Below are 26,303 nucleotides of genomic sequence, written 5' to 3'. Positions count from 1 at the left end.
CCTGTCAGTATTGGTCTCATTTGGCCCACCTGTCATTAATTCTAATTTCATCGTACACCTCATTCAATCCATTCACCTAAATGTACACTTGCATACAACTTACATACATTTTTTACATACATCCTAGGTTATGAACTCTCACGGAATTTTTTTTCATAACGTCTCATTACATGATGAATAATCCTGGCACACTCCCTTGCCACACAACATACATCAGAAACAGGGCTTACATTAGCAGGGATTGTTTATTAATAACATTAAACATCTTGGCAAAATGTTCAATGAAATAAAACACGAGTGATTATTCCCTCGTATGCGTAACTTTCCTCCCACGTTAACTCGTGTTTACAATTGGGTTGGAAGACCCAACCTCAATAAGGCCGAGAGAAACTACATTGCTACTATAATATTGCAAACTTTTCAAATAGTTATGTTATTAACCCGACCTTTATATCGAGATGCCCTTGATGATGTGACGTGAGCTTTTAAACTCGCTTTATTCACACGTTCACCAATAACATAAAACGATCTAAGGATAGTTTTAAAATCACAGCAAGCGAACAAGATATGACAATGCACTATTTTGATTACAATTAATACTGAACATCACACGCGCACAGAGAGGTCCACGAGGCTTAAAAGACACGAGACTGCACGGGTGAACGCGTCACAGTGCAGGTGTTGTGTTCACGAGTGAAAAGCAAACAAGGCAGTCATTGAAGTTCTCACTTGTGACCAATGTACACACGTATAAATTAAATATACTGCGATCTTTTTTGGTAACAAATTAGAAGATAATCTATCTTTTTTATAAACTGTACGTTTGACGAAAATATTAGCTTCACGATTGAACATTTCGGCCATCACAACTTGCCTCGTAGCTGTTGACGGGTGATCTTTGCGATTATATGTGTACGCGCGCACAGCATACACGCCGCCAGCGGTAGACGTATTAATAATAAAAATGCTTGATTTACATGCTTGCAAATCATGGCGCAAGAGAATTCGGCTTATCTGTGACTGTGTCACCTAAGCCCGCTGCTTTCTGCAGAGGTCAGCAGGTCCACCATTCGCCACATTATTGAGGATCCGCTAAGATGCATGAGATAGCAGTGTATCATACATTGTATGACACATCATCATCATCACGCGTGCTAGTGATCATAGATGGAAGTGCAGCCTTGCCCTTGGCTCATGCTGCTGCGGAACCCAGCAGGTGTTAGTCTCCTTCTATTCCGCTCACATATATACCTTGAAGAAATTAGATGAATGATTAACACTATCTGGGTGACAGCAGCCAAGCAAGTGTGGACTTCCTCGACGCTTCAGTTACATGAATGCAGGGATGCCTCTAAGCCACACTATGTGAATCAGACACAGAGGCGCTGGGAAGTCATTCAAACAAACACCTTCCACCATTCACCTGATATAACCTGCCAGGCGACTCGTTTAACATACGAGTTATCTTATGTTATTTACAACATTTTCCATGTACACCGTCACAAACAAGAGTTTTCCCGAGGCTATGTATATGTTTAGCTAGTGCGCTCAATCATAGGTACATTTTGCGAAAGATTCGATAATATTGTTCTCTTATCACCTGTTAGTTTTTATAAACCTGGATAACAATTCACAACTTTCAAATACGTTAAATATAAAACAATGGATGCTTGTTGAAATTAAAGGCCTGCATTGAGCCAGAAAAGGGAAGGCTTCCTCAAGAAAAAACTTAAAAAAGTAAGTTAAAAAGCGAGTATGGTGTATGAATGATGAAAACAGAGATGCCAATGCTTCTTGCTTTCCATCTTCCTCGATTTACCGTGAGGCTTTTTAATAAACATGCCACCCGCCCGAATTAACTGATTTTGTACATTGAAGCCGCATGAAGGCAAGACCCATATTACCAGGACTTTGAACTCCGTTATTTTATAAAGAAGCTTGTGTACACACATTGTAATCTGGTAACTTTCCACAAGTGATTAATAACTGGCACGTAACACGTGGCCGTCTAAAAATAACTTTTTGACGCTATGAGTTCACTCAATTCATGGTGTGAACTGAATCCATCCGAGTGTGCGATACAGATTGGCCATTTTAGGGTTGAGGTCAGAGCGTATGGTGCAGCAGAGGGCAATAAAACACAGGCAAGTAAATGTGCGTTCACGTTGGCAATGCTCAAAGGTGCATGGAGGGGGAAAGGCAACGGGATTATACGCCACGCGGCTCACGTACGCGAATCTCACTCACACTCTCAGTTGGAAAACACTTCCCCACGTGGGCAGTGCCACCTCTTGCCACTCGGGGGGGGAGAGGAAGACGAGAGGCCTCCTCAGGAAGGACTCGAAAACTTGAGCTTGACGGCCTCCGTGATGACGGACGCCGGGTCGGCTGGGTGGCGCCCGTTGTCCGTCAGTGCGGTGCCACTGGAATCAGAATGTTCATTGAGACTGCAGGAGGGATCCGATGGGCTATGAAGCTCTTTGTTTCACAGAGCAAGCAGGGGGCAGGTCAGAACGTTACAACAACAAATACAAAGTAAGCAACAGACAAACCGCGCCGTTAAGCGAGAACTTCTTACGCTCAAGCACCTTTGCAACTCCACGGTTCACTTTGAATGCTTCTAAATCGATGCGTGCCAAAGTATGATCAAACACTCTTTGGTTCTTTCGGTAAAGTCACGTAGAAAATCAAATCAAATAATAACAGAATACGACGTTTCGATTGCAATACAAGCAACCATCATCAGGTAAGACACAGAAACAACATAGGCAGACACACATGCAGAGAGCGACACACACAAAGACACACCGAGCGAGACACACACCGAGACAAACAGAAGGACAACTAATCTGTGTCGAGGCGTTAGATAGAGAGAGGGGGGGGGGAGGGCTCAGGCAAAGAGAGGACTGGGGAGGCGGACAGACGAGAGGGGACCAGTGGACAGACAAGGGGACAAGGAGGGAGCAGTGTGGAATTCCGGACCACAGTGGCCGGAGGAGAGTCAATGGTTTAGAGCAAGAAAATCGAAAGTTTGAGAAAGCAAATTTAGTAAAATTAAGAAGTGTAATGCAATGCAACAGAGGGTCAGTTAACACACAGTTAACGCAGAGCCTGGTTGATTAACGTTCTCCCAAAGATTGCTGAATTAGATTGCTGAAAGCTTTGAATCTAGTTTGAACCACCTCTATGGGGAGGGTTTACTCACAACTCACACTTTACTTATAATTTTGAAATCTTTGGGAGAACGTTAATCAACCAGGCTATGCGTTAACTGTGTTAGCCAACACTCTGCGTTGCATTACATGACTCTCTAATTTTACTAAATTTGTTGTCAAACTTCCAATTTATCTCTCTAAATGTCTCCTTGCTTGTCTGTTCCACACTTAACTTCTAATTTAGCAATCTTTGGAAGAACATCAATCTTGGTGTATCTCACTCAGTGTGTCTTTGTGTGCGTCTCTCTCTACATGTGTGTCTGCCTATGCTGTTCCCGTGTCTGTGTTTTATCATTCATTCTGATCTGACGATGGCTGCTTGTGTTGCAATCGAAACGTCGTATTCTATTATTTTATTTTCTACGTGACTTTACCGAAAGAACCAAAGAGCAATTCTTGCAGTCAGGGAAGCTTCGAATCTAGTCTATAATCAAACGCCTTTCGGAAAACGTATGAAAATGAGACGAACGACTGCGGGATGGCTCTCGGACAGTGGCTCTAACCTGGGTGCACACACCTCCTGGCGGCGCGTGGTGCCCTTCCTGTGAACCAAAGGGCTGGAGAGGCTGCAGTCAAGGCTAAGAACCACTGCCCTAGGATTTGAGATTTAAAACTATGCAACGCTGGCATGAACTTTTATTAAGTGATGGTGTATCAGTTTTTTGTAAGAGCAATATTTATTGGTTTCAAATATAGGTGTGCATGTAATACATGCACAAACATAATCACCTATCATGGCCTCGTTAAAACTGTTGGGACTCAAGCTAGATGCAAAACATCATGAGGATGTTCGTATATGTGCATCCACACACACAAAGACAAAGAACCTCCATTAATCTTCTTGGTTCTTTCGGTAAAGTCACGTAGAAGGGAAATAATAAATAATAAAAATAAAACATAATAAAATACAATTCTCACGACGTTTCGGCCACAACGCAAGCAGCCAGTCCTCAGGTGAAGAAACAGAGCCTGTCGGAAAGACAGCGTATTGAATGAACACCACCAAGCTTGGCAGCGTATATTTAAGCTGGGTTAGAGGAGGAGGGCGCCTTGACAAAGGAATTTGCATATCAACAGACTTTACCGAAAGAACCAAGAAGATGAATCCCTGCAGTCACGAAAGCTTTAAATCGAAACCTCCATTAAGCCTAAAGATAATGTTGGGGCAAGCGTATGAGAGAAGCAGACATGTCCAGCTTCCTGTACCGATGCTGACAAACAGCATCTGCTATCACTCGTGCAGGTTCATGCCAGGTGTAAGACACCAATTACACTGGTGTAAGACACCAATTACACTTTTGTGCACGGTGAACAATTGAAACCTGAGTCACTATAATTATAGCTTAACTACTAAACTGCATCTAGCTAGTGTGTGTGTGTGCTCAGTGGGCCAGCGTTTGTGCACAAACAAGAGCTGTCCTGCCACCTCCAAGTGTAAGAGATGTCAACATGGTGCATGTGTTGTCAGGCGACGGGCACTCTGAATGTATGTTGAACTTCGTTCACACCGTACATCGCCAACCGTGGCTAATACATTACATAAACCAAATCGTTATGGACTTTAAGGGCTGTAAGAAGGTGAATTACGGTAATTGTGGGTTCATCAGGTACCGACTGACGAACACAGGCTCATGCATAGTGCAATCAATTCAACGGTGCAAGTCCCAGCTGATTAATCAAGTCTTGCCGATAAAAGCGGCCACTTTGTATGCAGCATCAGCTGATTGTAATGAGGGACAACTGGTGTGACAACTGGATGGGGGGGGGGGGGAGAACTCAATTGTGTAATCATGCAATCAGAATAACGAGCAGCAGCCTGTAAATCTATCTGGGCAGTAGCAATCTGATAAAAGGTGGCAGTCCGCGTAGACACGTGGGTAGTTTTGTCGGCATGCTCTATTCTGACGCTGCTCACTCGTACAGGCACTGATGTTTGCTGCAGTCCAAGCAAAGAGCTCATGTGGTGTGTGTGTTGCCTTTGTTTAATTGTACGACTTGTTGATTACAGCTCTTGTTTTAATTGAGATTAAAATTTGGATCAGTATTACACAAGATGTGTCGTAGCTTCCTGGCTGTATAGTACAGTCGACAGCAAGAGCAGGCAGGAGCACGTATGGGTGTGTGTGTATATACAATTGCGCAAAAAAATGAGCTTCAAAGAGACCGCAATTTTAAGGGGATGCGTGTAAATAATTCTCAACGCAACCCTGACAATCACTTCATGTGGCTTGTGAGCCATTGCATTGAGCAATCCTGCCCGAGTAACGCTCCGAAGGGGGTCACACAAGCGCATGGACTTGCGTGTGCGAAGAGGAAAACCGAGTGTCCATCTCGGCTTGACCGAACAATTGCACTGGCTTCCTATATTCCATCTGCTGGAGGTGACGGCGAGCCCAGGGGAGCAGAGCTTCACCAGCCTCGCCCCGAAAACGTGATGCTCACTCCACTGCGAACGAACGGTCCCTGCTACATTGTTACACACTTCCATGAGTGAAAAAAAAAGTCTGTACACGTTCCTTGAATTCTTGCCTCATTTTATGGGCTCCCCGCTCGCTGTTTTGTTGACCATTTGGACGTTCTGATTTTTTAACGAGGCATTGAAATGATCTTGGTTGCTTCACTGAGCTCGCATGTTTCTCTTCATTCACAAAACTCTTTAATTATTAGGACATCCCTCGGCTCACAATCTACACTCGGGCTAAGGGAATCAGTTCATGTAATGCTCCTAACCTAGCCTGGGTCAGATCTGCCCATTCATGTCCATTTTTTTTTATCACGCCTGAAGACCTGCACACGTTAAAAAAGGCCTTCACTAACACTTAATTTTGTCAACGATGAAAATGTGTTACTTGATTGTATTTGTCCTGTTCTGTAGCTACTTTACATTGTACTGAGCTGCACTTATATAAATGCAGTGCTGTAACGCAGACTGCCTCTCGGCCTTCATTGAACAAGAGCTGCGACACAGGACATGTATCCATTACGATCAAGCGTAGCTCGGCATGGAGGATGCCCTCAATTGCACAAACATGAATATTACGATGAAGTAAATTCAGATCTCTGTAGTTAAGTGTATCGGTACTTGTTTAAATAAATAAAGCTTTCACTAACACTTGTTTTCATTAAATTGTCATGTTTTAAACGTGGCTAGGTGGGTGCAGGTACCTATTGTCTTATGAGCGATGTGAAATTGCTGTGACAAACGTGACTCCCAACCGCCACCAGTTGTGTTTGGACTGGACAATGTTGCCTCATCGCAGTTGCTATGCCTCCTATTGTTAGACCGTGGCCACTGCAGCTACCGGTTGGTCAACAGCGATACAAGTTTTTGCACGTTCTTAGTGCACCTCAGAGCCGTGGTGAGGAAGATCATGCTGGAATTTTAATGTCTACGAGTTGTGAGTTATTTGCGAAAGTGTGCCATTGGTTTCCGTGAAAATTGGACAAAAGAGCTTTGTGGCATGCCAGCTTCTACACAGCTTAACGCACTCAACGCTCATTGACACCCGAGGTAAGACATCTTCACACAACACAAAGGTGGCCACGGAGACTTCTCGGTTAGTAACCTACCGATGTGAGAACCACATTCACACTGGCAGAGGGCCCCCTCCGCGCCCCCCAAATAAACCACAGGTTAAGGTGTTGGCATCCGTGATGTACCCAGGCAAATTAGTTTGTGGGCGATTTTTGATAAGGACCCACCAGCCCCCCACGTCTGCAGAATATTCTAGAAGTACTTAAAACGAGCCATTTACCAGGTCGTTAGACGGGTGGGCGCACACTGCGAGCAATCACCTAATGAAGGCCGGCACTGCACACGAGGGGGGTGGGTGGCCAGCACCACCTGGTCACCTTCATCTCCCTCGTTGTGATATTTAAAATCTTACCAGATACTCATTTAAGGCCGAGTTGACCTAGGTGAGGGCCAGAACCGGTGCAGATATGTCACCGGTGTTAACCATGAGCGGGAATCGAACTCGGGTCACCGGTTTCATAGCACAGTGTGCTAACCGCTGCACTACCGCTCACACACACACCTGTAAGGCTGAGCGTTGCTCAGGGGACCGAAGTGTTCGTTTGGCGTCTCGTCTTCGTCGTCACTGTGCTCCTCAGAGCCCAGAACCCACGCCAGGCTGGCCGGCACGCTGCACGACTGGTCCTCTGTACAATCACGCACGCACGCACACACACCATCCAGCGAGGGATGGAAAGGCATCCACGCTACAGTTAAGCTTTCGTGTGCATGTACAGTGCTTTTTCCACTGCTGGATGAGGGCCTCCCAGTGTCGTGCACACTACACAGGCACCTATCCTGCTTGACTTCTGATATCTGAGACTGGGAGCTTTCCGGGCGAATTGGTCACAGGCGTTCACACAAGACTTTAGAATTGCAACGGGAAAACGACAGCAGCTTCTCTTGCCTGCGCCTCGGAAATTTTGATGTACATTGAAGATGTCTTGGTGGTTAATACATTGATTGGCTTCCTGGAGTAATAACAAAGTATTGTGGGAATTAACCTTGTTTAAAATGTATTTCAGTCAGTCCATAATGGGCGTAATGTAATTGAGAAATCTTGGTGCAATGCACTTGATTAGCTGTACACCATGGCACCTTTCATCGATGAAATAACACAAAACACAACTAAATAATACATTGTCAGATGCCAAAGTTGGTGTTCGAAGTTTTTTTGTTGAGCCTTGGGGGTGTATACCTCCTTGGAATTTGTTTGTTTTTCGAGGCGAGATTGAGAGATCAACGAGGTGCCATGGTGTAGTCGATGCCCAGCCTGTTTGTTGAACTTAAATCCAGTCGCCAGGAGATGGCAGTAAAGTCAAGTTCGCACATTTGTCAGGGTGCATTTTAAGTGTTCTACACACGGTTTCTCTGGGTACCATAGTTGCCTCCCACATTCCTTCTTTTCAAATGATTCTCGGCGAGGCTTTTATGGATAAAGCATTTGTTTGAAATAGTAGAGTGACACGCAACATTCAAGCAGGAATCCTTTAACATCGCACGTCTTTCCAAGGAGACCTTCACGTGTGATCGGTGGCGATTTCACGTTTTAAGACATTGCTAGGGCTATGATCGACTTAGTCTGAAGGTAGAATAGTGGCTAGCACACATCGTCAGGAAACCCAGCGAGACCAGGGTTTGATTCCTGGCCACGACCAACATCATCAGCAAGTGGTATGGGAACCAGTCCCGCCCCTCCCTTCACCAACCCACAATGACCAGTGTGGTGAAGTAAGGCCAAATTAGCCACGTAATCCACATGCTGTGGGGGGCCTTCATCCAGCAGTGGATTTAAAAAATAACCGTTCTTTTTAATTATAGATTCTGTCTGCATGGAGCTTTGCTTAGGCTGCTTCTATGAGCACTAACACAAGGTTGAGAGTTATCACTGGGGAACAACAGTGCTCACTCTCTCTCGTACACAACAGGTACTAGAACTCACGCATGGTCTGTATAAATGTAAGGCGACTGATACGCAATATGTGGGTTTGTGATATAAACAATGCCAGCAGGCAAGGAGGCACCATACCGATTGGCACGTAGCTGCAAGCTTGCAGATGGGGTGCATCGCCATGGGTATTGGTTAATAATAATATAGTGTGGTGCAAGGGGCAGTGTTTCACTCAGTTTGAACTCCACGTAAAAATATGTTAAATCAGATTAAGAGCTTTGAATGAGGAAAACTGCCCAAAACATGTCATTGCGGTGTCATTTTAGAAGCCGCAATACTGGGGGAATGTTTACCAGTTGCCCAAACTTAGGAATTAACTCTCGCACGAAGTCCTGTTTATGAATTATATGCTGGGATTTAACGCCACTTGGACTGCTTCTGCGGGCAACTGTAATCATGTATTCAATGAGATACTTTATGTATATCTGACAGTGCGTAAATGAGGTTGGCAAATCTGAAATGATTCCTGCCGAGTTTGAAAAAATGTAACAACTCTATGGCCTACATTTAATGAAGAGGCAAGTGGCCTTTTTCAAAGATTCCCCTGATAAGAAATATTGTCTCGAGATTGTCAAAACAGTACGACGGATAACTTGGTAAATTTTTCCAGCAGAAATTGAGGTGGTCAGAAATCATAACCGGAAATGTGAGAAATGGATTCATGGCAAATGTATGGAGCACGAGGCTTCACGATAAAGTGGTCAGGAAACAGGCACTCCTCTACTTACGAACAAGTTATGTTCCATGTCCGTTCGTAAGTCGATTTATTCGTAAGTCCAACTTTACTCCTCTCGATTCCAAACACGTTGTACGGCGTGTACACTAAACATGCCGGAATGGCTTTAAGAGTTGTATAATCCCCTGTAGATGAAGATTCCACTGGTTCTCCATGTTCTGCGGATGTAGATGCCACCACCACCATCTATTGCGCAGGGGTTAAACTTACGATTCTCGATTCGAACAGGCAACTGCACATACGGACGGGTCTGTTGGCATCTCTGAAAGTTCGTGAGTCGAATGTTCGTAAGTAAAGGAGTGCCTGTATCATGGAAACGCCCGATTTCATAACGTGGGCTTTGACTATAATCTGAAGGGTGCATGAAAATAACGTTATCATATTTAAAATGAATCGCCCACATTTCAAGTAACCAGCGGAATGTTAGGAAACTTCAATGGACCTGTTTGTACTCCTGCGCAGGATTGCGTGGTTTTGCTGTGTCTAGCTCTCCGATGTGCCTTGGGCTTGTGCCGTATACTGCCAAACAACACGCAGTACAAGCTAGAAAAGTCAGCTCCATTTTTACGATATCAAGCGCGAGCACGCACGCGCACACAAAGCGGAACCTAGCACCAGAGGCCTCTCAGTGCAAACCCCGGCCCGAGCACGCGACGGACCGGCGCCTGACGAGGCTTGCAGGGTCGGCTTGCAGGCGAGCAGCAGCGCAATCTGCGCGCGCAGGTGGCTCAGCTCTTCCTCCAGACGGGGGTGAGAGGGCGCGTCCTCCTCTGCGAGAGGGGGCTGGGCGCCCGTGGGACGCCCACGCATGCACGGGGAAGAGAAAACCTTGCGCAGCGACGCCAGGGAGTTGGTGCGGCGATTCTGCTTGCCCGGCCTGAGCTCTGACCTGGCAGCAAGAGAAGGTAAATATGATTGTAAATTGTTTTGAGAATAATTATGAATTGCTTATTACCCGGGAAAGTGTGTCGAACTTTGTTATTTTTTTCACGAGGGTCTTTGCGTTGGGATATTTTTGAGCAAGGCACCAATGACCGTGCGTGTGTTTTTGTAGCTATCGAGGAAATGGAGAATAATATAAAAACCCGACACATAAAGGTGTCAGAGTTTGGAATCGACGAACCCAGGCCCTTGGCGTGTGGCACAAGTGTTACCACGGCACCCCCCCCCCCCGTACTGCTCTATCAAATGGTAGAATGTGCTTCAGTTAACACGGTGATCAACCTTTCACATGGGATATATTAATTATTGAATTATGCACACAGAGTAAGTTTACAATTCATTTCGAAATCATTTATGCCACATACTGGCTACTGAATTGCCTCGTGGCCTGCACAGATGTATGTGGAAAATATAATATAGGGGACTGTTTGCTACGCCTGGGGTAATCGATGAATTGTGCAATACTGTATTCTAAGATGCTGTAAAAATGTATTCACATGAGCTCATGGTGTACCAACAACATCCATATCTCAAATGTGAAAGTTGATGACGAGACTTTAATTGCTTGTTCTTAATGGAACTGCGGCGGATCAAAAAATAGTTGACCTCTTCCAACAATTTAGGAGTGAGGGCCTGATTTTAGGCCTTGACATAAGTAACAATCTAACACGTAGGAGGCTTTCGCGACCAATATCATCCATAATAGAGGTTTATGGGTTAGATCGCGTAAATATATAAATGTGTCGTTAAAACCCGCTACCACCCGACACAGCCAACTAGTAATGGTTGTCATGTTAACAGAACATGCCAATTCGTCACTAGTACAGCACACCGGTGTGTTGGAGAGCCAAGCCACAACATTTACAATGTGTGTGCTGTACTAGTGACGAATTGGCACGTTCTGTTTACAGTGACAACCCTTACTAACTGGCTGTGTCGGGTGGTGGCGGGTTTTAACGACACATTTATATTTACGCGATCTAACCAAAAAAACCTCTTATGGATAAGTAACAACCGTAAGAATTGACGAAGAATTGAAATTATCAACTTAGAGTCACGAGCAAAAATAGTAATTTTTTGTGGATTATTATCCATGCCGCTGGCATGCCAACATGAACTTTTCATCACAACAAGGATGGACACTGCCCCATAGCTCGATTAAGATTGATTTATCGAACGCTTTAACACGTTACTTTTACTCAGTTAAGAGCACTGGTGATTTAAAGAAGGGTGACCATGGTATTGGACTTTGTTATATACTGTAACGCAGGTGAAAACTATCGCCATCTCAAAAACCCGCTCCTAAAACGATTGGTCCAAGTAGAACAAAATATACCGGGGGCTATGGTGCAAGATAATCTCAATGGGCACGCTCATTTTCCATACAACCTATTTATAATCTACAAACGCATAGCAGTGCAAATACATGAAATAATAAAAATGCTATACAATATGCTACTTTTATTTTCCGAATAAGGTAGATCATTCTTTAAAGGCAATACATTGGTGTCAAGTTGTTCTCTTATTTGCTTCAAAAGGTGTTTCCATGGCAAACTGTGAAGGATCTCAATGCTCTCATTTTCGTCAAAATTGCAGTTACGTGGAAAACCTACCAGTGGCAAAAAATGCCACGGGGGAAAATTACCGTTCTTCGCTACCAAGAACTTAACTGCCAATGCCGTACAATGCGCCAGATGCGTACACAAGCTGTACAAGGTGGGACAATTTCCACAATGCAAAGGGTTTTCCGATTTGTACCCAAAACCAGATGTTGAACTTAGAGCCTCACCGGAGTCTGCTGAAGGTCTCGCCCTCATCGTCCATTATCCACATGATATCTGCCAGTGAAGGCACGTCCTGGTCTTCCTCTGGGCTGGCATTTAACTGCTGGATGTCTTGATCCTTCCCAGCGGTCTGTGACAGGCATAACAGGCAACAGTTCAACGTGTTATTAAGCAAGGTGGGTTGAACGTTGATGATATTGTTGAGAAACTATAACCTGGGAAATAATAAAGTTTACAATGGCATTTAAATAACGAAAAAAAATAAGTATAGAAATGTCTAATTATTCTGTAGCCTACATCAGTGAAATTTTGTGAAACAATATGAAGTGAATAAATTATAACCCAGATACTTCCACGAGATGATAGACTTATTATTATGAGATATAAAAAAAGATATCCTTGCTACACTAGTTCTGGGCGAGTCTATATTTTTTACCTTAACTCACGAAAGATGGAACAAATTCAGTGTTTGGGTGCTATTTTATTCTCGCAGCGTGAAAGCACTAACTTTTAAATTTCGATTTAAAGCTTTCGTGACTGCAGGGATTCATCTTCTTGGTTCTTTCGGTAAAGTCACGTAGAAGGGAAGTAATAAAATAATAATAATAAAACAATTCTCACGACGTTTCGGCCACAACGCAAGCAGCCGTCCTCAGGTGAAAACCAGGTCCGTCGAGGCGACAGAATCTGAATGTTCAGACTCTGTCGCCTCGACGGACCGTGGCCGAAACGTCGTGAGAATTGTTTTATTATTATTATTTTATTACTTCCCTTCTACGTGACTTTACCGAAAGAACCAAGAACACTAACTTTTATTTCAATGTCAAGGATCTCTGCTCTAAAATAAGAGTTCTGGAAAAAGTTTAACCACATATGGCACGCATTAATTACTCTCCTAACAGTACCAGTATGTCGTAGCTGTTGAGTAAAAGTTAAAGTAAAGATGTAAGTTTAAAGTTATTTGTTTTAAACGTAGCACCGTCCAGTTTTTAGAAAGTTTTGGTTAAGACGGAAATATCGTGCACGCAAATTTGAACGAATGAAATAATCTCGTGATTCATCGCAGGTCACCCAGTTGATCCAAGCTGCACGCGCCCGCTGACTGTTGGACAAGCGACATGCTACGAAATTAACGCCGTCTGCGGCACGGCACGCGGAATACACATACGGCGTGAAATACTTTGCGAGGCATGAATGATGGGTTTAACTCTTTCCCATTCCGATGATGTACGTGTACATCATTAGTTTTCCTTCAGATTCCGTTCCAGAGTGTCGTACTACTACAAAGGTTATGTTCCGAGCATGATCGTCAACGTCATTTCATTGATGTCAGAGAAGCTTGGGCTCTTCATTTGCAAGTTTGAGGAATGCCGCAGCCTGTATTATACGGGCATAAGAGTTGTGTTTTGCCAACAGACCCGATATTTTTTTTACTCTCCCTCTCTGGCACGTGTGCTGTGCATAAGGGTAATTTCCTGAAACGTCACCTCTTATATATTTTTTCTTTTCAAGACCACAGTGTTAATGAATGTGAGTTTGTTGTTGTGTTGGACAGCTCAATTACAATAGGGAAAGAGAGAGGTATTTAGACTACATACCTGTTAACCCAAATTGTTACAGTGAGGGAAAAAGTATTTGATCCCCTGCTGATTTTGTACGTTTGCCCACTGACAAAGAAATGATCAGCCTATAATTTTAATGATAGGTTTATTTGAACAATGAGAGACAGAATAACAACAACAAAATCCAGAAAAATGCATGTCAAAAATGTTATAAATTGATTTGCATTTTAATGAGGGAAATAAGTATTTGCACCCCCTCTCAATCAGAACGATTTCTGGCTCCCAGGTGTCTTTTATACAGGTAACGAGTTGAGATTAGTAGCACACTCTTAAAGGGAGTGCTCCTAATCTCAGCTTGTTACCTGTATAAAAGACACCTGTTCACAGAAGCAATCAATCAATCAGATTCCAAACTCTCCACCATGGCCAAGACCAAAGATCTCTCCAAGTATGTCAGGGACAAGATTGTAGATCTACTCAAGGCTGGGATGGGCTACAAGACCATCGTCAAGCAGCTTGGTGAGAAGGTGACAACAGTTGGTGCGATTATTCGCAAATGGAAGAAACACAAAATAACTTTCAATCTTCCTTGGCCTGAGGCTCCATGAAAGATCTCACCTCGTGGAGTTGCAATGATTATGAGAACGGTGAGGAATCAGCCCAGAGCTACACGGGAGGATCTTGTCAATGATCTCAAGACAGCTGGGACCATAGTCACCAAGAAAACAGTTGGTAACACACTACGCCGTGAAGGACTAAAATCCTGCAGCGCCCGCAAGGTCCCCCTGCTCAAGAAAGCACATATACATGCCCGTCTGAAGTTTGCCAATGAACATCTGAATGATTCAGAGGACAACTGGGTGAAAGCGTTGTGGTCAGATGAGACCAAAATGGAGCCCTTTGGCATCAACTCAACTCGCCGTGTTTGGAGGAGGAGGAATGCTGCCTATGACCCCAAGAACACCATCTCCACCGTCAAACATGGAGGTGGAAACATTATGCTTTGGGGGTGTTTTTCTGCTAAGGGGACAGGACAACTTCACCGCATCAAAGGGACGATGGACAGGGCCATGTACTGTTAAATCTTGGGTGAGAACCTCCTTCCCTCAGCCAGGGCATTGAAAATGAGTCGTGGATGGGTATTCCAGCAAGACAATGACCCAAACAACACGGCCAAGGCAAAAAAGGAGTGGCTCAAGAAGAAGCACCTTAAGGTCTTGGAGTGGCCTAGCCAGTCTCCAGACCTTAATCCCATAGAAAATCTGTGGAGGGAGCTGAAGGTTCGAGTTGCCAAACGTCAGCCTCGAAACCTTAATGACTTGGAGAAGATCTGCAAAGAGGAGTGGACAAAATCCCTCCTGAGATGTGTGCAAACCTGGTGGCCAACTACAAGAGACGTCTGACCTCTGTGATTGCCAACAATGGTTTTGCCACCAAGTACTAAGTCATGTTTTGCAGAGGGGTCAAATACTTATTTCCCTCATTAAAATGCAAATCAATTTATAACATTTTTGACATGCGTTTTTCTGGATTTTTTGTTGTTATTCTGTCTCTCACTGTTCAAAGAAACCTACCATTAAAATATAGACTGACCATTTCTTTGTCAGTGGGCAAACGTACAAAATCAGCAGGGGATCAAATACTTTTTTCATCACTGTATACAGTCCATACAGCGAACAGCCGTTTCAATACGAGCAAAAAAAAATTGGCTGTTGGTTTGTGTTTCTCCCTTGTGATGGGACTTTGTAGGATGAACGGTGAGATTTATAAGGGCACGGGGTGACCAAAAAGATCTGAACTGGTCTGTAATAAGTTAGACACTGATAAGGGGTTGACAAGTATGAGTCTAGGCCAGGGGTCGCCAACCAAAATATCAAGTGCGGCGATTATTTTAAAATTTCAAGAGCCGCACGTGGCACAGGAGCTGCAGGTTGCCAACCCCTGGTCTAGGCTTCGACACAAGGGGAGGGAGCTGGCCGGATAATGCAAGGGATTTCACACGGTGGAGGTGAATAAGTGATCTCTCAACAAATGGGAGTTGATAAGAGTCCTCCTAGGAAAGTGCCAGCCCAAGCAATGTTCTGAAGACAGGCGGACAGACCTCTGTAATCCCCCCCCCCCCCCCACGTGGCGCAAGAGCGCAGAAGTGTGATCACCACATCTACGCCTCTATATAAGGAACGAAACAGACTTCTCCACAAATCTGGCTGTCGCCTGATGAAGCTAGTTGTAATTACTGGCGAAACGTCGTACTCAGATTGTAAATGTTGTGGCTTGGCTCTCCAACACACCAGTGTACTGTACTAGTGACGAATTGGCATGTTGTTTACGTGACAACCCTTACTAGTTGGCTGTGTCGGGTGGTGGCGGGTTTAACGATACATTTATATATTTACGCGATCTAACCCAAAAAACCTCTTATCGATATTGGTCGCGAAAGCCTACATGATAAACAGACCAACTCTGCCATACACGTGTACACTGCATATACGTCAGAGGGATCCGGGACCTGATTGGTTGGCCACCATCTGTGGGCGAGGTTTATTCCCTGGTGTTGTATTTTGTAGCACACCCATGATTTTGTTAAATATATACGGAGCGAACATGGGCTCTGACCATATAACTTGGCAGAATGATACCTTCAACTCATGGTCAACAGGACAGAATGTGCTTTCATCGAAGTTGCTGCCGACAGACGTTTTTATCTCGACTGCATACAAGTTATTTAGATGTACAATTTATAGCACATGGTGCACTTTAGTAATTGCCCACACTACCTGGCAGACAGTTGCAAAAATGCAACAGCTCATTCTGTGCAAATGATTCAGTGGTGAATGCAACCACCACGTAGAATCCATCGGTCACAACTGAGCACATCTAGATCGAGATTAATCATACAATTTCTAATATGTAAATGGGTGTTTCAATGTGTTCATACGACATTGCTGCACGAAAGCCAAAAGCAAGGAAACTTGAATGTGAAATTTTAATGACCAGCCAAGATAAACCAGTCTTGTGTCGTCAAGCAGTGGTAAATGTAAACAAACATCTAGATTAATGCACATTTAGAGGAATTCAGCTCGGGGCTAAATTTTTGTACACCTTAATAAATTATTTTATACAGGTAAAATATGGAAATACAACATTGGTATTATCTGTTACTTGGAAACCTTTCTCCAGCGAACATTTTGTACTTTGTAGGGATATATTTAGCCACACACACGTGTGCATTGCAATTACAAAACCTCTCCTACTTATGCAGACCATCGGCTCAAAAGTGCTGGATGGACATTTGGCTTTTTGTGCATTTAATGCACACCTTTCATTGTGAAATATATTTATTTCCACCCCAATTTTGTTTGTTTCTGTTGCAGATTCGTTTTCTCATTTACAGGTTTGAAGTTTGTAGGGAGTTGTCAACATTACCTTGCAACGAGAATCTGATCCAAATGTTGCTCAAAGGAAACCATTTGTCTGTTATTGATGACCCTAAAATGGAAAATGACTTGGCCAATAACAAGTGTTGATAAATACAATGTATAGTATGTTGTATAAACTTGTATCAAAATAAGACATTTCAAAACGTTTAAAACTAAGACTGCCAAGATTTAAATGTGGTAGAACTTTAACTTTTGAAAATCTGAAGAAAAAAAACGCACCATATTACATAACCATAATGATCTAATGATAACCGGCAAAGGTCTGCAGAAGACTTGCACAAAGTACAAAGGCCCAGTCTATGCAACTATGTTGGCTATCGCTCCACCACTTTTTGGCAGAATAAAGGCCATTTTCAAAAAAATCTAGAAATGTCTCCATTTAGTGATCCCTGTGCCGCCCAATGGAGGATTCTTAGCGTACAGAATTTTGCCGCTGCTCATGCCACCCAGCAAGAGTGCGTGGGATTCAAGTTGGGCTCGGGTGAGGCCAATGATGGCGCAGCGTTGATGTGATACAAGTGTGTATCTTGAAATTCTTTCGCACTGTAGGTGGCCAACCGTCCTATTTAGAGGTGCGGTTAGAGCACAGTGCGAAAGGAATTCAACGTACATACGTAAATACAATAGCAGTGGGGGTACCTGTATGAAGGCTCGGGTGCAGGGCTTGAGAGGTAGGTGCGTGCCGATCATGCGCACCAGGCTCCGCGCTGGCCCACACGCCTTGCCCTGCAACTCTGGCTACAGCGAAGACATGCAAGCCAAAGTATTAACATGGTTATACAGGCAAATTGACAAAAATACAAAGCACTCTTTAGCCCAAATTATTAACAGATGTGGTTAAAATAACCCAAGCTGGCCAATGTTACGATGGTGTAATGGGGTAAATACTTCCCATTGAGATTGGGTCGTAGGTTCGGATCCCAGCTGTTAAATTCCTTGTTGATTTTTAAAAAGAAAAAGAATTCATTTTCGAACGAATCACAATATAAAATATTGTGCAATGTCGCAAAAAAAATGTGTCTATTGATAAAAAGCTGAATGTTAAACTCAGGGTGTTCCCAATTGTATGATTTACTGGGAATATCCTGAAAATAAGGACTAAATACTACATTTTGGATTGTCCAAAACAAATGGTTGTGGATTGACCTGTGGTGTCCTCGTGTAATTTTTATGGTGACATGACTTTTGCTGAAATCAAAACCCAAATATACTTTTGACTTAAGCCTTTAATGACTGCAGAAATTCATTTTCTTTGTTTCTTTCGGTAAAGTCACGTAGATAAAAAAAAAAATCTAAATAAAAACCACGACGTTTCGATCACAACACAAGCGTACGACCGCTTGTGTTGCGATCGAAACGTCGTGGTTTAAATTTGTACACATTTTTTTTCCAAATATACTTGTATGGAGTTTTTTTTTTACCAATGGAACTTTAATTTAAATTTCAAAGTTTTATATTTGGAATTATGCTTTTTATTTCATGCATAAACTCAATTTAAATTGAAAATAAATTCGAAATGGAGCCTAGGAAAAAAATGGGCCCTAGAAAAAGCATGAATCCATAACTACTCTTCATCTCATTGTCTATATATTTTCAATTTGTGGAACACAGTTTGAGTGCAATAACATTGAAACATCTGCATGGCTACATTATGCAGTGACTGTTATGGCCAGCAGCGAAGTGCATTTCCTCATACCTTAGTCCACAGGGCCCTAAAGAGATATTTTCATCGGTAGTACCAATTGCAGTGGTTAAACTTTGAAGGTATTTCTCTTTCAATGGCCCTGAGCACTGCATTATAACCTTGTTAAATGAGATACGGCTCATGGCTCTCTAAAAAAAAGTCAATATAGTACGACTAAAGATTTTATACTTTAGATGGCATTTAGATGGCACATATATGTGCTCGAACCCATGACTTGTAATACTCAAGACTTTTTTGGTAACAAAACAAAATTAAGCTGGTGAAACTGCATGCAATTTACTTTAAATATACTTATTAACGGAAGCTAATCTCTCCAGCGAATCACGCAAGCTGGTCAAACGGCTCCATGCCACTGCGGCAGGCAGTGATGACAGATCCTTGATTGCTCCGTTGACTGCACCTGCCGCAGATTAAAGATGCATTAAGACGCGAGGGTTGTCGTGTGCCCAAGCACAGGAGATGGAGGGAGGGCGGTGGGGTAGACTGGCCTTCGCCTCCACCTCTCCTTGACGCTGATGTGCGGATTCGTACAGTCACCCAGGCTCGAAGTTCGTGTTCCTATGTGCGATGTCCCAGTAGTATCGATCTCGCGCAACCCCATCGAATAATTAGAGTGATACACTCGCATCCTCGCAAGCAAAGGCACGGGTTTTGTATTCCTTATTGGTAACACTCTTCATCTGATTGCAGAGGATAGGCAAAAACTGCGAGTAAGTGGAATTAAAATTTCATGTTTTATTAGTGTTACTGTAATATTACACACAGCATAATGTTATTATGCTGTGTATCATGTGAATACCACTGCACTGCGGTGGCGATATGTTAACTACCTCGCCTGGTCAAGAGTTTGATTCTGACTGACGCCTGTGTAGAGGTATTACGTAACGGGGTGTGGCGAGCTGTTACGTTGGGGGTGTCTACATCAACGTCCACAAACGGTCACTACCCTGGGGGGCTGTGTGGAGGCTGTGGCTGGGATCCCACACAGCCCCGCCCCTCGGGGGGGGGGGGGGGTTGGGTATACAAGGCGGTGAGAGAGAGAGTTCGAGGCAGTCGTTGGAGCCATAAGAGAATGAAGAGCCAGTGAAGATTGAAGAGCGACTAGCCTAGCCCTGGGACTACCCTGTCTCGCAGTTCTTATAAGAGCCGAGAGCAGGGCAAGCCAGGGGCGACCTCAGAGAGCGAGGTCTGGGTCCCTGTGAGGGCCAGACTCGAGTGGCTGAGGGTCGGACCTGAGCCGAAGCTGGGCCAGGTCAGTTAGCCTCCTTTAGGATGGTCTGAGATAGAGGGGTGTAGTAGGAGCTAACGAGGAACGTTAGCTGAGGAACACATCCTCTAATAGAATCGGGTGAAGGGGCCGTTACCCCTTCAAGTGTGAGGGTTTGCTACGTGCTGTATCGTAGCTCTTGTTAATAAATACGTGTTGCCTCCATCGACGTCTCCTGCGCTACTTACACTCACTACACTTGTGTAGTGACATAAGAAGGGAGGGGCTGCTGGGGGCTCTGGGACCCTGGGCGGGCCAGGCGCTTGGGCCCCTTGGTGCCAGGCGCTGGGTTCCCAGGCGGGTCAGACGCTTAAGCCTCTTGGCGCCAGGCGTTAGGTTCCCGGGCGGCCCAGGCGCTTAAGCCGCTTGCCGCCACCAACGGGGGGTGCTGTGTGTGCTCTGTGGGATATCTGGGGGCGCACGCGGCCCCACCCCTCGTTGGGGACTAGGTATAAAAGGGGAGCTCCCTGGACGATCAGGGCCAGTTGTAGCTCAAGACCCAAGACCAGCCATCTGAGGACCCTGGGATGTTGTGAGAGCGAGTGGTGGGACTCTGGAACTCCCGGCTCTACGTCCTTGTGAGGGCGAGTTCCAGAGCGTAGCCAGAGTAGTGTATCTAGGCTGTGTACCTAGGCTGTGTACCTAGGCTGTAACAGAGTAGTTGGACTGTTGGAGTGTTGGAGTGTTGGATCGTAATAAAGAAGTTACCTCTACAAGTGTCTCCGGAACCCGTTACACTTGTATAGTTGCTTGTTCTCCCCGTGGTTGCATAGATTTCTATTCGGGATACTCCGGTTTTTCCCTCCACATTACAATCAAAATCACGCGTTTAAAGTATTTGGATGCTATAAATTTAAACACAATAAGCCATTTTGTTAAGCTATCATTTGTGGCCAGGTGGCTTCTGAAAAAAAGCTATATACCTCAGTGGCCTACAACCGGGTAAAATTAAGAACCAAAGAGTATGGATTTCTGCAGTCACGAAAGCTTCAAATCAAGATTAAAATTACTTTAGTTTAGTCATTCTAGTTACAGAAGTTATCTTCGTTATTGGCAATATTGCCCATGGACGATAATTTCTATGACATTCATGAATGCTCTGTCTTGGGGGGGCACTGATGTAACTAATTGAGTCCTTCAAGCAGGCACTGCACGCGATGGAGTGATGTGATGTGGCCAACATCACGCCTTATGACATGTATCCCTCCGGTGCTGCTGCTGCTGCTTACATACAGCACCAGGCTAAGTTTCCCTTATGGCTCAGTGAGACTCTGAGGGCGCCAAGACAGATGACACACGACGCTGATGTTATTCCTGGCAAGAACGTAACCTTGATCCATCCATGCTGCAGTGCAGGGCACCAACAACTTCACCAGCTCCCCACATTCGATAATAAACAAAAAGGCAAGTGCTAATAGCGAGCACCTATTAAGGGACTACACACAATGCACGAAGAAGTGTTGTAGCCAGAACCAGGCACGGTCATCTTTGACCTTCTTCCTAGTGCTGATTTGTATTTTTACACACTGGGTATTAAGGTCGAGTCAACATAGGAGGAAGCCAAGGAATGGTTTGCATATCATTCACCAATGATGTTAGCTGTGGCCAAGAACTCAACTCTGTTCACTGGTTTTTCACAGTGCAGTGTGCTAAAAAAACACTGTTGCAGCCTTTTGAAAGTTCTATTGACTAATTATATAACAACTATAAGCCAATCTGACATGGTTAATATTTCTTCAAATTCATGTTGGCCTTTCTGCATAATATTTTTTCTGAAACATCTTCTACCTATACTCTCTGGTTCTTTCGGTAAAGTCACGTAGGTATATTTTAACAATGTATGTACAGTATGTTGAACTTCTTTCACACCGTACGTAGCCAACCGCGCTAATCGGAGGTGCGACATCTACATTACCCATCACACTAACACCATCTAAATTATATTTTAAAGCTACGTGACTTTACCGAAAGAACCAAAGAGTATGGATTCCTGCAGTCACGAAAGCTTCAAATCTACATCTTCTACCATTAACTTTGGCTGGAGTATCTCCAAAGTGGCTGTCCTTGTTAGTGTATCTCATTATTGGATGGCATCGTGTTCCACTCTTGCGTTTCGTTTCAATCGATTATGAATTGCGTGCGAGCGCGTTAAAATGCTTTTTGGTAAAAGTAAACTTGATCATGCAAAGAACCATAAGGATGTGGGTCAGGAGACATTGATCAGTCACAAGGTTATTTACAAAAAGTTTAATCCGAATGTTACGCCGTGGACAAAGTGGGATGCTTTCCTGGAAATTTGCGTTGAGACTCGGAGGGAACACTTGCATGGGATAATCCTTTATTTTAAGTGAGCTTGGGCAGGTAGTATCATGACGAGGAGGGGATGGTGATCAAGACTGCCCATGGAATATCAGCCAAAGGGGAAGAGAACGCGCGAGAGGATAGAAGGCTTAGACGGTGTTCGTATGGATGGTGGGTGTTAGTTTAGATGGTGTTAGTGTGATGGGTCATGTAGATGTCGCACCTCCGATTAGCACGGTTGGCTACGTACGGTGTGAAATAAGTTCAACATACTGTACATACATTGTTAGTGTAGATGATTAGTCTGTTAGTGAAGTTGCTCGTGCTTCGTACAGGTTATAAGTGTTGCACAAAGCAGTGGTTATAATAAACTATAGGTAATGTATAATTTAGCGTCATAATAACCCATTTGCTGTTCACCATTGGAACCTCATTTGCCAGTAAAAATATAATTGTTTTTTTACCCTTCTATCTGGCAACAAAACTGACACCTTTTTTACAAGGAGTCATGGGTTGGTCCAACCCATGTGAGAGTAGGCTCTAAGGAAAGCTGTCTCGGGTGTGGACCAATCAACTTCAAGGACAGTGCACGTTATCAGAGTTATGTTTTTTGTTTGCATTATGACTGCAGGTATTGTGGTTTATGTAAACATGACTCCTTGTAGAAAAGGTGTCAGTTTTGTTGCCAGATATGTCAGTTTTGTTGCCAGATAGAAGGGTAAAAAAAACAATTATCATTTGCTGTTGTTAAACGGTTGTGTGTGGTTATAATGAACTGTGGTGTGTATGTACATCATGATTTGTGTTTGACGGTAACACAAATACTTCACACGGTGTACTGTTAATACCTGTTAACCCACACGGGTTAACCCCACCGAATTATTGTACAGGGAAATAGAGTTTTATAAAGTCCATACGGCGTTTCAATAGAGGCAACAACAACTGTGTCTATTTGTTTGTGTTTCTCCCTTGCGATGGGACTGTGCAGGATGAACGTTGAGATCTACAAAGGGCAACGGGGTGACCAATAAGTCTGAATTGGTCTGCAATAAGGTAGGGCACTGATAAGGGGTTCACAGGTAATGAGTGTCTGTGAGTTGTGTGTGTACAGAGTACTCACACTAACGTTGTTTTGACGTTACTATAATGGCTTTCGGCGCTACACCGCCGTGTGTACAGTTGCGGTGATAGGGCGGCCCTGGTCGTAACCCATTCCCTTTTCAACTCCAGCCATAAACCATCAAAGACAACGATCCCTGCCCCCGTGTCGCACATTGAGAGAACTGTGGGGGGCTCTTAAGAGAACCGTGGGGGGCGAGTCGCAACCTACGAAGGCCGGCACGGGGTGGCCAGCACCACGCCCGGCCGCCTTTGTCTCCCCAGTGGCGACTGTTTACGACACTGTTCACACCGCACCCCGGGGGTACAGTGCTCGTGTGAGGATGAGTCGACGTCAGAGGTTCACATGATAATGGTCGCGGCAGAGCGATTCGCCTGGTTCGAAGCGCGGCGCGCGAACCACCATCACCAACATCACCAACATCACCAACATCACTATCATCACCAACATCACTATCATCACCAACATCACCATCATCATCACTATCACCAACAACATCACTATCACCAACAACATCACCACCATCACCAACATCACTATCACCAACAACATCACCACCAACATCACCACCACCACCAACATCACCATCATCACCAACATCACTATCACCATCACCACCAACAACATCACCACCACCATCACCACCACCAACATCACCATCACTACCATCACCACCACCAACATCACCATTATCACCATCATCACCACCATCACCACCAACATCACCATTATCACCATCATCACCACCATCACCACCAACATCACCACCACCAACATCACCACCACCAAACATCACCAACATCACCATCATCACCACCACCACCATTATCACCACCACCTTCACCACCATCACCACCACCATCACCACCACCAAACAGTAAACACGCGAGCTCGCTCCGCCTCATCCCCTCTCTCACCTTCCCCGGCGCCTCCATCTCCGCCTCCGCCTCCTGCTGCTGCTGCTGCCGGGGTCACCCCGGTGACGTCACCCTGCGCCGCCGTGACGTCACCACTGACGGTGCTCAGTGACGTCACGGCCTTTTGTGTTCGCGGTGAAGTTTTCGCTTCTTTCGCGTCTTACGAAAAGCGAATCCGCGCCAAGCTTGTGTTGCTTCCGAAACGTCGTGATTTAAGTTAGTTGTTTCTATTTTATTCCTTATTTTTATTCTTATTCATTTTCACCTACGTGACTTTACCAAAAGAACCAATGAGTGTGTAAGAGTCGCAAACAAAAACACACGCGGATCAAAAACAATTCAAATGTGAGAGCAAAAGGCGCCATATAAAAGTTAGGTGCGGGTGCAAGTAAGCCCCGTGTTTTAGTTTAGATCTTAAACACGCGCATTGAAAAGGGGGCAGTGCAAACATGGAAAGAGACGTCAGGAGAAACATTTCAACCTTCACAAATTTGCGTGCCATGGGCAGCAGAGGGCAGTGCAGCTAAATATTGATTTAGATTTTTTGTGATTTCCGCGAGCGTTTGAACCCGTTGCTCTTCAACAGAAAATAAGAGACAGCTGTCGATGGTCATGCTCTTCTCACAATCCTGTATTCGGAGCACTAAAACATATTTTTTACGTAATACAATGCCAAGATGTATATATATTATTAGTTTATTTTTATTTTCCAGAATTTAAAGAATATGCTGGTGAAAGAATTCCATTCCATGAATACAAATTTAAAATGTTGAGCAATTTTAAACGAACACTCGTTCTTCTGTATTCGATACTCCCACCGCTTCGGTGTCGTTACATATTAAATGTCTTGTTGCACCGTTTCAACTCAACGTTTATTTGTTACACGGGAAACACCGTTTAGCCAGTCACCCAGCTAGTTTCGGTGGCAACGGCCCTCATCAGCCACTCACAACAGAATTGTTGTTGGGGAGGAGAGGAGCCCAGCCAGCAGCCAGCCAGGAAACTCGAGGCATTATTTTTAACAGCATATTTTTTAAAGTGTGATTCATCACAAATGCACAAGTTATTATTTAGAGTTGTATATTGCTATCATTTTGCATCAAATTAGGACTTATCTTAAAGAGGTGGTGCTTTCCATAACATCTGGCAGTTCAGCATTTATACGAGCCTGACTGCTGCTGATGAGACACTGCTGCCGAAATTGCACACTCCCAGAAGGCTGTGGGGCCTATGGGTTTGTGAAAAAATACTGGTAGTTTTTATGTGGAGAGACATATATGAAGGTGTCATTGTATGTCTATCTATTTAGAAAAATATAGCTCGAATGAACATGTTTTTTGTTCAATCAGCTTTCGTGGTTCTGAGCCGGTCAAAGTCTCATATCACACGAGGATTACCTGGGCTTGTATGCCTTGGAAACTCAAAGCACCTTGCGCCAGATCTTATCTCAACTACTCCAATGCACTGTTGCAGTTTAGCCAAGGGGACCCCCAGTGGCAGTTGTGCCTATGCAGACAGGATGAGCGCAGCATCGGCCTGCAAATATGCATTGGTTGTCCAATAGGAAACAACGTTGCTCCGTATTTATTTCTTCTCTCCCAATTAAATAATGTATCACATTTGCACCATGATATTGGCACACATGGCCTGCTCTTTTTATGTCACGTGATCTTTAACGTCCAGTCTGTGAAGCAGATGGCTCGTATTAATGGTTAAAACACCCGCCAGTATTAACCAAGGTGGTCACCAGGCTCGAACGCAACGAGTGACATTTTTTACCACTCGGCCATGTTCTCCAGCCCGCCCCTTGACTTCACAAAGTAATATGAATTTTATCTATCGCTGTAGG

General features: G+C 44.2%; 1 protein-coding gene across 2 annotated transcripts; it reads right to left on the bottom strand.

The window, feature by feature from the left end:
* Positions 1 to 480: 480 nt before the first annotated feature.
* Positions 481 to 24,575, bottom strand: MTFR1L (mitochondrial fission regulator 1 like). 2 transcript variants are annotated; one of them, XM_061568997.1, is made up of 6 exons: positions 24,455 to 24,575; positions 17,784 to 17,882; positions 12,148 to 12,272; positions 10,076 to 10,305; positions 7,253 to 7,376; positions 481 to 2,478 (listed from the first exon to the last, which is right to left on the bottom strand). In XM_061568997.1, the coding sequence occupies exons 1-6, from the start codon at positions 24,470 to 24,472 to the stop codon at positions 2,469 to 2,471; spliced, it is 606 nt and encodes a 201-aa protein (XP_061424981.1). In that variant the 5' UTR covers positions 24,473 to 24,575; the 3' UTR covers positions 481 to 2,468. The 2 variants fall into 2 exon arrangements, with proteins under 2 accessions (XP_061424981.1, XP_061424980.1); XM_061568996.1 differs by having other exon boundaries at positions 481 to 2,423.
* Between the last annotated feature and the right edge of the window lie 1,728 nt (positions 24,576 to 26,303).

Source organism: Lethenteron reissneri, chromosome 42 (genome assembly GCF_015708825.2).
Source record: "Lethenteron reissneri isolate LAM-NWPU_2019-01 chromosome 42, ASM1570882v1, whole genome shotgun sequence".
NCBI classification, from domain to species: domain Eukaryota; kingdom Metazoa; phylum Chordata; class Hyperoartia; order Petromyzontiformes; family Petromyzontidae; genus Lethenteron; species Lethenteron reissneri.
Note: the sequence above shows the minus strand (reverse complement) of the source record. Positions and strands in the feature narration are given on the sequence as shown.